The 14,937-nt window shown below is 41.3% G+C and overlaps 1 protein-coding gene across 4 annotated transcripts in view; it reads right to left on the bottom strand.

The window, feature by feature from the left end:
- tjp1a (tight junction protein 1a) overlaps positions 1-14,937 on the bottom strand; it is a 193,181-nt gene that overhangs the window by 52,743 nt on the left and 125,501 nt on the right. For all 4 annotated transcript variants that reach the window (XM_072552729.1, XM_072552730.1, XM_072552731.1 and 1 more), the window contains exons 9-13: positions 7,365-7,525; positions 6,953-7,058; positions 6,445-6,595; positions 5,417-5,525; positions 465-684 (exon numbers count right to left, since the gene is read on the bottom strand). In XM_072552729.1, coding sequence (XP_072408830.1) covers positions 465-684; positions 5,417-5,525; positions 6,445-6,595; positions 6,953-7,058; positions 7,365-7,525 — 747 coding nt within the window. The remainder of the gene's footprint in view (positions 1-464; positions 685-5,416; positions 5,526-6,444; positions 6,596-6,952; positions 7,059-7,364; positions 7,526-14,937) is intronic.

Genomic DNA, 14,937 nt, shown 5'->3' with positions numbered 1-14,937 from the left:
TGCTGACAAATGGGACTAGATTTATTTAGGATATCTGGTCAGCATGGATGAGCTAAACCAAAGGATCAGTTTATATGTATTTGGAAAAGCAAGGACTGATTAGGGATAGTTAACATTGTGCATGGGAAATCATGTCTCACAAACTTTGACAAAGTAACAAAGAGGATTGATGAGGCAGAACAGTAAACATGATCTATGTCAAACACCTACTCTATGACTGTATGTAAATTCTGTTTTAAAACAATCCTTACAAATATATTGGTTTGACAAACAAACAAAGCCCTAATCCTGACTGCTTTGGTTTCATTCCAGTCCATCTTTTCTCGAGGCTGCTACTGGAATATTTCATTGACAATAGTACAATCCTGTAATTTTAGGTGGGAATTCCTCACGTTTTACCACAGATATAAAATCATATTAACAAAAACAAAAATGTTCACTGGGTGTAAGTTCTGATCACACACCTGTTTCTGTTTGGAATGATGCCCCTTTCCACCTCCTTATGGTTTTTGCCAATTCGAATTGCAAGCCAGGAACCCAGCTTCCCATTATACAGTGTATCCACCACTCGGAATACCTCGCCTCTGTTAAAACTTAAACCATACGGCGATTCCTTTTCATAGTCAAAGTGAGTCCGTATGTAGAAAGAATCGCCCACATCAGATTCCACAATACGCCGATAAACTAGAACAAATAAATAATGTGTTATGAAAGCAGCATTTAAGATAAGGACAATTTGTGAGAGAGAAATACAATCACAGGTAACAATATTTCAGCTGAATAAAAGGAAACTACAGAGGCATGAGGGAGCAGCTGGGCAGAATCGACTGGGAAAGGAGCCTAGCATGAACGACAGTGGAACAGCAATAACAAGAGTTTCTGGAAGTAATTCAGGAGACATAGCAGAGATTCATCCTACGGAAAAAGAAGAATGGTACAGGGAGGATGAGGCAACCCATGGGTGACTAGGGAAGTCACAGATAGCATCAAAGAGAAAGCATATAATGTGGCAAAGGGCAGTGGGAAACCAGAGGATTGGGAAGCTTACGAAGACCAAGTGGGTACAAACAAAAAGAAAAAGGGAGAAGATTAAAAATGAGGATAAGTAAGCCAGTAATGTAAAAGTAGACTGTCAGAGTTTCTTTAGATATATAAAGAACAAAAAGGGAAAAGTGGACATTGGTCTGCTGGAAAATAATATAGATGAGATGGTAATGGGGAACAAGGAAATGGCAAGGAACTGAATAATTACTTCGCATCAGTCTTCACAGTGGAAGACAAGAGTAATTTCCCAGATGTTAGAGAGTGAGGGGGCAGGGCTGAGTATGGCAGCCATCACCAAGGAGGTGGTGTGAGAAAACTGAATGGCCTGAGGGTGGATAAATGACTTGGACCATATGGACTGCACCAGAGTTCTAAGAGACAAAACTGAAGAGATAGTGGAGGGGTCAGTGGCAACCTTTCAGGAATCACTAGAATCAGAAAAGTCCCAGAGGACTAGAAAATTGTTAATGCAACAACCCTGTATAAAAAGGGAATAAGGCAGAAAACGGAAAATTACAGACCACTTAACCTAGCCTTGGAATTAGGTAGGATCCTGGAACCCATTGCGAAGGATGAGATTTCTGAATACTTCGAAGCATATGGTAAAATAGGGCAGAGTGAGCATGGTTTCATCAAAGGTAGATCATGCCTGACAAATCTTCCAGAATTCTTTGAGGGAGTAACAAGCAGATTAGACCAAGGAGAACCAATGGATTTTATCTACTTAGACTCAAGGTGACCTTTGACAAGGTGGTTAATGTGTAAGGCAAGGGCTCCATGGTCTACAGGTACGGTGCTAGCATGGATAGAAACCTGGCTATCTGGCAGAAAGCCGAAGAGTGGGGATAAAAAGGCCCTTCTCAGGGTGCCAGCTGGTGACAAGTGGTGTTCCACGAATGTTGGGATCACATTAAAGATCTAGATGAAGGAACCAAGGGCATTCAGGCTAAGTTTGCAGACGATACAAAGATAGGTAGCATTGAGGTGGGGACGCTGCAGAAAGATTTGGATAGGTTGGAAAAGTTGGCACAGAAGTGACAGATGGAGTACAATGTGAAAAAAGGCGTGGTCATGCACCTTGGTACAAAGAACAAAGGCATGGACTATTTTCTAAAAGGAGGGGGGGGGAAAACTTCAGAAGTCTGAAGTGCAAAAAGACTTGGGAGTTCTTGTCCAAGATTCCCTCAAATTAAACTTGCAGGTTGAATCAGTAGTTAGGAAGACAAATGTAACAATGGCATTTATTCTGAGATATAAAAGCAGGGATGTACTTCTGATGGTCTAGTCAGGCCACATTTGGAGCAGTTTCATAGGTTTGGGTCCCATATCTCAAGAATGATGTATTGGCCATGGACAGTGTTCAGAGGAGTTTCACGAGAATGGTCCCTGGAATGAAAAGCTTAATATAAGAGGAACATTTGAGGACTCTGGGTCTATTCTCGATGGAGTTTGAAAGGATGATGGGGGGTGTAATTGAAGGTTTAAATACTGAATGGCCCGGACAGAGTGGATGTTGGGAAGATGTTTCCATTAGTAGGAGAGACTAGGGCCCAATGGCACAGCCTTAGAGTAAAGGGAAGACCTTTTAGAACACATAAGAAACTTCTTCAGTCAGAGAGTAGTAAATCTATGGGATTCACTGCCACAGAAAGCTGTGGATGCCAGGTTCTGGAGTATATTTGAGACAAAGATAGATAGCCTCTTGATTGTGAAGGGTTATGGGGAGAAAGCGGGAGAATGGGTTGAGAAACATATCAGTCACGATTGAATGGCGGAGCAGGCTTGATGGCCTGAACGGCCTAATTTCTGCTGCCATGTCTTATGGTCTAAGATGGGCCAAATTTTGACATTTAATAATAGGAACAGGAGTAGGTCAATCAATTCCTTAAGAAACATTTCTTTTTCCAAACAAAGTTTTCTTGCATTAAGGATCTGTAGGATAATTTCAACAACTGGTTACACTTGCTTTGGAACAATTCTAAAACTTCCACTTTGAAGCTTCCACATCAAGCTTGGAGTGAATAAGACCATAAGACCATAAGACATAGGAGTGGAAGTAAGGCCATTCGGCCCATCGAGTCCACTCCGCCATTCAATCATGGCTGATGCGCATTTCAACTCCACTTGCCAGCGTTCTCCCCGTAGCCCTTAATTCCTCTAGACAACAAGAACCTATCAATCTCGGCCTTGAAGACATTTAGCGTCCCGGCTTCCACTGCACTCCGTGGCAATGAATTCCACAGGCCCACCACTCTCTGGCTGAAGAAATGTCTCCGCATTTCCGTTCTGAAATGACCCCCTCTAATTCTAAGGCTGTGTCCACGGGTCCTAGTCTCCTCGCCTAACAGAAACAATTTTCTAGCATCCACCTTTTCAAAGCCATGTATTATTTTGTACGTCTCTATTAGATCTCCCCTTAATCTTCTAAACTCCAACGAATACAATCCCAGTATCCTCAGCCGTTCCTCATATGCTAGACCTGTCATTCCAGGGATCATCCGTGTGAATCTCCGCTGGACACGTTCCAGTGCCAGTATGTCCTTCCTGAGGTGTGGGGACCAAAACTGGACACAGTACTCCAAATGGGGCCTAACCAGAGCTTTATAAAGTCTTAGTAGTACATCTCTGCTTTTATATTCCAACCCTCTTGAGATAAGAGACAACATTGCATTCGCTTTCTTAATCACAGACTCAACCTGCATGTTTACCTTTAGAGAATCCTCGACTAGCACTCCCAGATCCCTTTGTGCTTTGGCTTTATTAAGTTTCTCACCATTTAGAAAGTAGTCCATTCCTATATTCTTTTTGCCAAAGTGCAAGACCTCGCACTTGCTCACGTTAAATTCCATCAGCCATTTCCTGGACCACTCTCCCAACCTGTCTAGATCCTTCTGTAGCCTCCCCACTTCCTCAGTACTACCTGCCTGTCCACCTAACTTCGTATCATCGGCAAACTTCGCTAGAATGCCCCCGGTTCCCTCATCCAAATCATTAATATATAATGCGAACAGCTGTGGCCCCAGCACCGAACCCTGCGGGACACCGCTCGTCACCGGCTGCCATTCTGAAAAAGAACCTTTTATCCCAACTCTCTGCCTTCTGTTAGATAGCCAATCCTCAATCCATCCCAGCAGCTCACCTCGAACACCATGGGCCCTCACCTTGCTCAGCAGCCTCCCGTGTGGCACCTTATCAAAGGCCTTTTGAAAGTCCAGATAGACCACATCCACTGGGTTTCCCTGGTCTAACCTACTTGTTACCTCTTCAAAAAATTCCAACAGGTTTGTCAGGCATGACCTCCCTTTACTAAATCCATGTTGACTTGTTCTAATCAGACTCTGCTCTTCCAAGAATTTAGAAACCTTATCCTTAACGATGGATTCTAGAATTTTACCAACAACCGAGGTTAAGCTGATTGGCCTATAATTTTCCATCTTTTGCCTGGATCCTTTCTTGAACAAGGGGGTTACTACAGCCATCTTCCAATCATCCGGGACCTTTCCTGACTCCAGTGACTCTTGAAAGATCTCAACCAATGCCTCTGCTATTTCCTCAGCAACCTCTCTCAGAACTCTAGGGTGTATCCCATCGGGGCCAGGAGATTTATCAATTTTAAGACTTTTTAACTTTTCTAGCACTATCTCTTTCGTAATGGCAACCATACTCAACTCAGCCCCGTGACACCCTTTAATTTTTGGGATATTACTCATGTCTTCCACTGTGAAAACTGACGCAAAGTACTTGTTAAGTTCTCCTGCTATTTCCTTATCTCCCATCACTAGGCTCCCTGCATCAGTTTGAAGTGGCCCAATGTCTACTTTTGCCTGTCGTTTGTTTCTTATGTACTGAAAGAAACTTTTACTATTATTTCTAATATTACTGGCTAGCCTACCTTCATATTTGATCCTCTCATTTCTTATTACACTTTTGTTATCCTCTGTTGGCTTTTGTATCCTTCCCAATCTTCTGATTTCCCACTGTTCTTAGCCACTTTATAGGATCTCTCTTTTTCTTTAATACATTTCCTGACTTCCTTTGTCAGCCAAGGTTGTCTAATCCCTCCCCGGTTAATCTTTCTTTTCTTGGGAATGAACCTCTGTACAGTGTCCTCAATTATACCTACAAACTCCTGCCATTTTTGCTCCAGTGTCTTCCCGGTTAGCCTCTGCTTCCAGTCTATTTTAGTCAGTTCCTCTTTCATGCCCTCATAATTACCTTTATTCAACTGTAACACCATTATATCAGATTTTGCCTTCTCCCTTTCAAACTCCAGACTGAACTCTACCATATTATGGTCACTACTTCCTAAGGGTTCCCTTACTTTAAGATCTTTTATAGAGCAAATATGAGAAATTATAGCGGAACAGCTCACCATCTTTCTTCTGCTGTGCAAGAATAGTGACCTCATCTCCTTTTGGAAGGTCAAGCAGGAACAGGACAGCTTCCTCACGGATGATATTTGCAAAGTCCACATTATTTACCTGTGAAGAAGACATCTGAATGATAATGTCACACTTCCCAGTGCACTAAAAATATTAGATGCCCGTTTTAAATATTTCTTTTCAAGACATTCCATAAAATACTGTCCACGCCCAGCTAAGTTGAATTACTTACTATCCTTAAATGGGTTTTGAAAGTCTCACCAATAACATTATATTTTCATGAACCATAATAAACATCAATTTAAATTTCAGTTCCTATTCTGAATTGCAGTTTTGAAGAAAAATTAAATATTTGGATTAGTTATTTTAAATGATTTTATTTTTATTAGGACATTTCAGAAAGTAGTTAGGTCTAAGGACACATGTAGCGTAAACTAAAAAAAAAGGCAGTGGTTAGCAATGCTGCTCAGAGCACCAGGGACCTAGATTTGATTCTGCCCTCAGGCAACTGCCAGTGTGGAATTTGCATGCTCTCCCCATGTCTGCATGAGTTTCCTCCAGGTGTCTGGCTTCTGCCCACAGCCCACAAATGTGCAAGTTAGGAGGATTGGCCATGCTCAATTACCCTGCCGTGTCCAGGGAGGTGTAGGTTAGGTGTGTTAACCATGGGAAATGCAGAGTTACAGAGATAATGTATGGGAATGGATCTGGGTGGGATGCTTTTCAGAGGGTCGATGTAGACTCATGAGGCCAAATGGGCCTGTTTCCACACTGCAGGGATTGTATTCTATTAAAAGGTGGAGGATTTCCTTTCCTAAAGATTAGTGGACTCAGGATTTTATTGCATCTCCCTGATAACTACAATGCTGTTTGACAATGTTAAGTGGTTAGATACAAAATACAACTTTCCAAAAGTCACTTGATGACAATTTTACTTCATTCACAGAAAGAATCAAATTTCATTAGGACTGCACTCAACAGTCAACCAACAGAATTCACTGCAAATATGTTGCCTTACTCTGAGGATCTGATCTCCTTCCTCTAAACCTTCTTTAGCTGCAGGACTATCTTCCAATACTCCAGCAACAAATATTCCCACATCATTTCCACCAGCCAGGCGCAGCCCAACACTTTCGCCCTTCTTAAACTTCACAAGCTTCATACTTGGTCTGAAAGAGAACATTGTGTGGTGTGAGACCACAGTAAAGAACAGTTAAACTGTTAACTCCACTAGCAAAACATACTCAAGTTTTTTGGCATAAACGGAATGTACATACAATGTATGGATATTCATTGCTTCCTGATGTTTCTAGCATGAGACCATTGAGCAGTTTCCAAAATAAACAAATTAATAATTATCTAAAGTGCTGTGGATTAAGATTTAGATGATATCTTGTGTAAATAGTGAAGAGAAGAAAACTTCAGCTAAATTATCCAAACGCCTCAAGTTCTGTGTTATAGGTCATGGAACAATCACATCATTTCTTAGCAGCACTACACTGGTGTGGGCAGAATTGCTGAATTACCTCAACATTCCATCATCATGTGACGAGTTTGGAACAGGTGCATCAGATGGACTAACAGGCAAATCCACATCAGGCTGACCAGGTTGAGCATACACAGGCTTCGGTTCTGCAGAAATAATTCATGTTAGGTATTGTTTTGTAATATAACTTCTCAAATTTAAAAGTAAAGGCAATCTTAAACCTTAATTGTGTCCTAACTAGTTATATTTTCAGAAGGATTTCAAAAGATATAAAAGTCTGACCTAATGTGACTGTAGTGATATATATCTTCTTAACAGTAATCTTGTCATGTAACAATGTGCAGACTTGATCAATTACACCTGCTAAACTCTCCAGCTGTCCCTTCTCCCAACAATGCTTCTGAAAATAGCATAATTTCCTTCTGAACAATAATGATTTTTTTACAACAGACCTGGTAATGGAGGAACCTGTTTCTCTGTTCTCTCATCAACAACTGCAGTCATAGGCTCTTCGACAGCTTTAGCTACAAACAACTCTTCGGTATTTTTCACTGGTGTGGACACAGCTCCAGCCTTGGGTCCTCTAATCATATCATCTTCACGAGATCTTTGACTAAAAACAAATTTGAAAACTTATCACTAGTTCACTTTTCAAACAAAGAAACTCTATGCATCTTGTGAGTACTCAGTGACATTGAAGCTTTGAATAACTTATTATAGTGTCATAATACTATGGCTTAAAGGGGTTATGTCCTAGTCTTTTATCGAAGAAAGGTTTTTAGACAGAAATGCCAAGATGTCCATTAAAAAATTGACAAGTAAACAGCTTGAGGGGCATTGGGTTTCTTTTTAAAGTTAGAACAATAGAACCAGCCTGAATGGGTCTGGTCAAACTCTCACAGAACCCGGATTTTTAGTTTCTTAGTTTTGCTGGAAATCTCCTCCTGCTACAGTCTCAGAGTTCTCTTGAAGCATTTCCTCTTGGGCCGGAGTTGCATGTGAGACAAGCTGTTTTGAATTTGCATTTTGCCAAGCACGCGTTTATGGAATGTGACTATTGTGATGAAGCTGCTCCTTTAACAAGGTTAGGCTGTCCTTGGTTTTTTTTCCCCCTTCAGGAGGTCGTTAAAAACACAGGTTCCAAAAAATCTGAGTTTGGATGAGTTTATGAGCTAATTTGTTTACAGATAACAGATACTGCCTCAGGCACATGGCTTTCAAGTTACTAAAAAAAGTTGTATAATGAAAGGGGAGTGGCCAGTTCTCCCAGCTCAGCTTTTCTCTCGTTTGGTTTTTTTGGTATGAAAACGCTGCTGGAATTCAGAAGCAAGCTCAGGCTGGTTCTCTCTCTCCAGTTCCTACCTGCAAGGACTTGTATTTGATTTAAGTTTTTGTGCCAAGGGGTGTTTATGAGGATTGTTGCGAACAGCATCATTAGGTGGGATGATTGGTTGATTTTCTGATTAGTTATTTGGCATTCTGCTTCCTGTTCCTCGTGTTTCGTTCAGTAATCTTGTAAATAAATTCTGTTTTGTTTAAAAACAAGTGGTTTGACCAGCTGATTCTCTCCTGGAATACCCACTTTACACCAGAACAAGTGGTGGAGGCTAGTACAATTGCAACATTTAAAAGGCATCTGGATGGGTATATGAATAGGAAGAGTTTGGAGAGATATGGGCCAGGAGCTGGCAGGTAGGACTAGATTGGGTTGGGATATTCGGTCAGCATGAATGAGCAGACCAAAGAGTCTGTTTCCGTGCTGTACATCTCTAGGACTCTAAAGCAACTGGCAAAGTTAGGGTCTGGGCCACCTTCTTGAAAAGTTTTGAGGGTTCTGGCCTGGTCCATGATACTATATTGGAACAGTTAATTAGTAACAGTTACTGTATCTATTATTCTGTTAAGTTTGCCAATAGAGTTACAACTCAGCCAATTCTTTTATTTCTTTGTTTTGATGTATTTTAACCACAGCTATGAATAAATTGTGTCTTACATAACATTGAGCAGTTTGAGCAATCGAATTGCATCTGGAACACAACATCTTAAAATTATCTTTCTAATAAAGAAATAGGCAGGGTCTGGTCCATGACAAACTGGGGGGGGGGGGGGGGGGGGGGGAAATATCTAAGTCCGGGTTAGGCTTTGGACTATTGAACTCTCAGGCAGAGAGTGGCAGGTGTTACTGGCCTTAATTTCAGGAGGTGAATTCAGTTGGTTTACACTGGGTATATTTGTGTGGTAATGGCTCTTTCAGGTACTAAGAGGTGTGTGTGTGTGTGTGTGTGTGTGTGTGGGGGGGGGGGGGGGGGGGGGGGGCTGTAAAGAGAGTGGAAGTAGTACCTCATGGCTTTTACGGGAAAGGAGCAAAGCAAAACTTTTGGATGTAGCAAACAAGCTGGAATTGGGGTTTCCTATGTCTACAAGGAAAGTTGAGGCAATAATGCAGTACTTAAAATTGCCAGAAATGCCATTAGACTCTTTGGAAAATTCAATTCAATTGTTAAAATTAAATTGCAAATGTGAAAGGGAAATTAAACAGACTGGATTACAATTTAAAGCCAAAGAAAAAGAAGGAGAGACCAGAGCCCGAGACAAAGGGAGCGACAGCAAGAGTCCCAGACGAAAAAGGAGCAAGAGGGAAAACCAGCGAAAGACAGACGAAAAGGAGAAACAGAGTTGTTGAACTTCAGAGATTGGAACGGAGAACTCACAGTCGACTTAAACTAAGGGTTATAGATATCAAATGAAAGAGTAGTAATGAGGACAGTGATGGAGAGCAATTCCAGTGGGGATCTGTTTAAATCTATCCAAGCGTTGCCTAAATTCAATGAGAAGGATTAGATTAGATTACGTACAGTGTGGAAACAGGCCCTTCGGCCCAACAAGTCCACACCGCCCCGCCGAAGCGCAACCCACCCATACCCCTACATCTACCCCTTACCTAACACTACGGGCAATTTAGCATGGCCAATTCACCTGACTTGCACATCTTTGGACTGTGGGAGGAAACCGGAGCACCCGCAAGAAACCCACACAGACACGGGGAGAACGTGCAAACTCCACACAGTCAGTCGCCTGAGGCGGGAATTGAACCCAGGTCTCTGGCGCTGTGAGGCAGCAGTGCTAACCACTGTGCCACCGGGCCGCCCAAATGTCGAAACCTTTTTCATTTCATTTGAGAAAGTGGTAAAACAAATTAAATGGACGGTGGCCATGTGGGTATTTTTGATCCAAACGAAAGTTGGTAGCAGAGCTAGTAAAGTAATTGCATCACCATCAAACAGAGGTCTTTGGGGAGTACAATGAGGTGAAAAAATGCCATCGTAAGTATTATATGAACATGTACCAGAAGCCTACAGATAACATTTCAGGAACTTAAGGAGAGAACCTGGTCAAATGTATATTGAGTGCGAAAGGATCAAACAAAAAGAGGATAAAATTGATCAAATATATGACACTCAATTATTAAGGAGGAGTTAAAAAATTCAGTTCACACAAGACAGAGGGTGGTGGTGGAGGGTTGCTTTTCAAACAGGAGGCCTGTGACCAGTGGTGTGCCACAAGGATCAGTGCTGGGTCCACTGCTTTTCACCATTTTTATAAAAGGATTTGGACGTGAATATAGGAGGTACAGTTAGTAAGTTTGCAAATGACAGCAACACTGGAGGTGTAATGGACAACGAAGAAGCTTATCTCAGATTACAACAGGATCTTGCTCAAATGGGCCAATGGGCTGAAGACTGGCAGTTGGAGTTTAATTTAGATAAATGGGAGGTGGCTGCATTTTGGGAAAGCAAATCAGGACAGAACTTATACATTTAATGGTAAGGTCCTAGGGAATGTTGCTGAAGTGCTACATTGGAGTGCAGATTCATAGCCCCTTGAAAGTAGAGTCGCAGGTAGATAGGTTAATGAAGGAGAAATTTGGCATGCTTTCCTTTATTGGTCAGAGCACTGACTATAGGAGTTGGGAGGGCTTGTTGCTGATGTACAGGACATGGGTTAAGTCACTTTTGGAATATTGCATGCAATTCTGGTCTCCTTCCTATTGGAAGGATGCTGTGAAACATGAAAAGGTTCAGAAAAGATTTACAAGGATGTTCTGGATGTAGGTTTGCTCGCTGAACTGGAAGGTTCCCCAAGGAAACCCAAACATAGAAACAGAAAGCAGGTTACACCACTAGTGCTTCATTCGAAAGCTCACTGAAGATGTGACCATATGGTGACGAAACGTCTGAAAGCAAACCTTCCAGCTCAGCGAGCAAACCTACATCCAGAATCTCAACCTGAACTACAAATCTTCTCAAAACTCACTTATTGCCAGGATTGGAGGAATTGAGCTATAGGGAGGGGCTGCAGCAGTTTTCCCTAGAGCGTCAGAGGCTGAAGGGTGACCTTACAGAGGTTTATAAAATCATGAGGGGCATGGATAACATAAACAGACAAAGTCTTTTCCCTGGGTTGGGGCAGTCCAGAACTAGAGGGCATAGGTTTAGGGTGAGAGGGGAAAAGGTATAAAAAGGGACCTAAGGAGCAACTTTTTCACACAGAGGGTAGTGCATGGATGGAATGAGCTGCCAGAGGAAGTGGTGGAGGCTGGTACAATTGCAACATTTAAGAGGAATTTGGATGGGTATATGAATAGGAAGGGTTTGGAGGGATATGGGCCAAGTGTTGGCAAATGGGACTTAATTAGGCTGCTATGTCTGGTCAGCATGGACGAGTTGAACCGAAAAGTTTGTTTCCATGCTGTACATCTCTATGAAATCGTGAGAATTCACTTGGAAGAGCAGAGACTTAAAACTCCAAAATAAGCAGCAGAAATGGCAGATGATTGTGGGCAGATTCATAAATCAAACAAATTTGGCTTCTGACATCAATTCTGATCTGTGAGGGATAGAAATAGGGGAAGAGAGAAATCTTCAGGTGGTGAGAGAAAAGGAAATCTCACTGAAGATAGTAAAGATAGTTTGCCATATGAATTACCAGATGGTGGTCAATTGCAAAGAAGGAAAACTTAAACCAAAATACAGAAATATTTTTGCTGGCCTGGACTGCATAGGGATGTGGTTGAATTTTGCTGGAGATGTCATGTGTGTCAAGTAATTAGAAAATCTTAGGCAGTGATAAAACCAACACCCTTAATACCCATTCCTACATTTGAGGAACCTTTTACAATGGTCTTCATTGATTGTGCAGGAGCCCTATCTTAAGCAATTTGCTGACCATAATGTTACTTCTAGATTTCCAGAGGCCTTTCTATTATGCAGCATCATGGCTAAAAGGACTGAAGCAGAGGTACTCTTTTTTTTCCACTAGATATAGAGTACCCTGAGAGATAAAACTGGAGCAAGAGTCAACTTTTACAAAGAAGGATAACTTAGGAACAAAATAACTCAAACCCACTGTGTACCATTCACAATCGCAAGCAGCATTAGAATGGTGGCATCAAACTTTAAAAACTGCATTGAGGGCTTATAATCAAGACTAATTCAGAGGACTGGGATAAAGGAATTGCATTTGTAATTTTTGTAATTAGGGATGCACCAAAAACACCAACCAAATTCAGTCCATTTGGATTAGTTTTTGGGAAATGAGGAGAGAGGACTATTGAAATTAAGGAAACATTGTTGTGGTTCTGATCGCCGAGCTGGGAATTTGTGTTGCAGACGTTTTGTCTCCTGTCTAGCTGACAGCCAGTGCTTGGGAGCCTCCTGCGAAGCGCTGCTGTGATCTTTCCTCCAGCATTTGTAGTGGTTTGAATCTGCTGCTTCTGGCTGTCAGTTCCAGCTGTCCGTTGCAGTGACCGGTATATTGGGTCCAGGTCGATGTGATTATTGATTGAATCTGTGGATGAGTGCCATGCCTCTAGGAATTCAGAGAACAGCCAGGGAATTCCTAGAGGCATGGCACTCATCCACAGATTCAATCAATAAGCACATCAATCTGGACCCAATATACCGGCCACTGCAACGGACAGCTGTAACTGACAACCGGAAGCGGCAGATTCAAACCACTACAAATGCCGGAGGAAAGATCACAGAAGCGCTTCACAGGAGGCTCCCAAGCACTGAGGGTGTCACCTAGACAGGGGATGAAACGTCTGCAACACAAATTCCCAGCTCGGCGAACACAATCACAACAACAAGCACCTGAGCTACAAATCTTTTCACAAACTTTAAGGAAACATTGGTGAGTCAGAGCTCAGATATCACATATTTGGACTATGCGCCAACCATATTTTTGAGTACTTTTTTTTTAAACAACCCACTAGAACCTTTCCCAGATCCAGGGAGTTTTGGGAAATTCTAATCAATGGATCCACTGTCTCTGCTGCCATTTCCTTTACGACCCTAGGATGTAGGCCATTAGGGCTTGAGAACTTGTTCACCTTCAATCCTAAAGGTTTGCTCAGTACTTTTTCCCCCCAGTAATGATTGTTTTAAGTTCTTCCCTTTCTACAATCTTTGTGGGTGCACCAACCCAATAACAGGTTATACAATGAAAACTGAAGCAAAATATTGAGTTAGTAACTTTGTCATTTGTATTCTTCATTATCAACTCTCCAGTCTCACTATCCAAGTTATCAGCATTCACCTTACCTACTCTCTTCCAGTTATGCAGCAAACCTTTTATTAACCAACCCGTATGGAACCAGGATTGCGCTGATTGATCAAATGTTGCAGTTAATCAAGAGGTCCACAAATAATAAATGTAAAATCATACACTAAGATAATTGAAACGTGATGCAGGAGGTATAAACATCACTGTTATGCTTTACTTACTGCATTAATCACTTAAATAGTAATGCAACTTTGTATTAAACTTACCAGCAGACAGCCTTCTCACTTGCATCCTCAACTGACTACTCAGACATTATGCTAATCCATTAAATTTTCGATATTTGAGTATTATTAATTTATTGAGTGCGCCAGTTAAAATAAAGTTTGCTGTATATAAATTTATCTTTACATTAGACAGCAAATTTGACCCAATGCCTGATTTATTATTGATCTGTTTTGTTTCCATTCAGCTTTCAAGCAAAATAGCCAACATTATCCCAAAATAGCCAACATTATCCCAACTTTCAGAACAGGAAGCATTGCAAAGGAAAAACACTGTCATTGTTTGTCAAACAAATTAATTTAGCTCTGCCAGCACAAAATATAGTTAGTGCCAGAAAGCACATGGGGACATTTTCCAAAGATACTTAGTGATGTTCAATTATAGCTTCTGAAAATGGTTTGTACATTGATATAAAACCAGCAATGACAAAACTACAAACTTAAACTGCAATTCAGCCATATTAGCATTAGGTTGTCTTTCTGATGATATTGAAGAAAGAAGAAAGTGAACAAACGTTAATTTGTGTGATGTGAAGCAGTAGCCACACTGATGCTATCAAGCATGGCTCCTTGACAGAATCTGGGGAATCTTATCAAGTTATGTGAACCAACATGGCGGCTGCTGCTACATATCATTGCATGTGCATACACTCAAATTAAGAATACCATTGGTATCAAGCCATTTTATTCTTCGGTAGATATGTAACAACAAAATGCTATTTGCTGACTTGCACAAAGGCCTGAAATAACTGGAGTGTATTCTTTAATATTATACCTTCAACGTTCACTCATTCTTTGTGCATTCATGTCATTCGCTAAACAGTGCTAAAAATAATGCACTGTGTCTGTGGTCAAAATTCTCTCTGACAATCTAAATGGTAGGAAGCTAAAGCAATCAATATTTTTCTTTGTGCAGCATTCCGAATTTAACCTTTGTTACATGGTTGAGAATAATTAATATACACGCTAGGGTTACAAGAACCAAAAGGACTCAAAAGTGGAACTCTATACCCACACAGAAGTATTGTGCCTATCCTGTAGAATGGAAATTGCTGTCAGGGGAGCTCAGAGAACACAACAAACCAATAAAACTGGACAGCTTAAGAAAAACCTGAAAATGACTCTTGTTGTTGACTCGAGTGCCGATAACCTGAAACACAGGGAGGCATTTCAACTGCAT

The sequence above is a fragment of the Chiloscyllium punctatum genome, chromosome 33, assembly GCF_047496795.1.
Source record: "Chiloscyllium punctatum isolate Juve2018m chromosome 33, sChiPun1.3, whole genome shotgun sequence".
Classification (NCBI taxonomy): domain Eukaryota; kingdom Metazoa; phylum Chordata; class Chondrichthyes; order Orectolobiformes; family Hemiscylliidae; genus Chiloscyllium; species Chiloscyllium punctatum.
The sequence above is the reverse complement of the archived record's forward strand: the minus strand, read 5'-3'. Positions and strand labels throughout refer to the sequence as shown.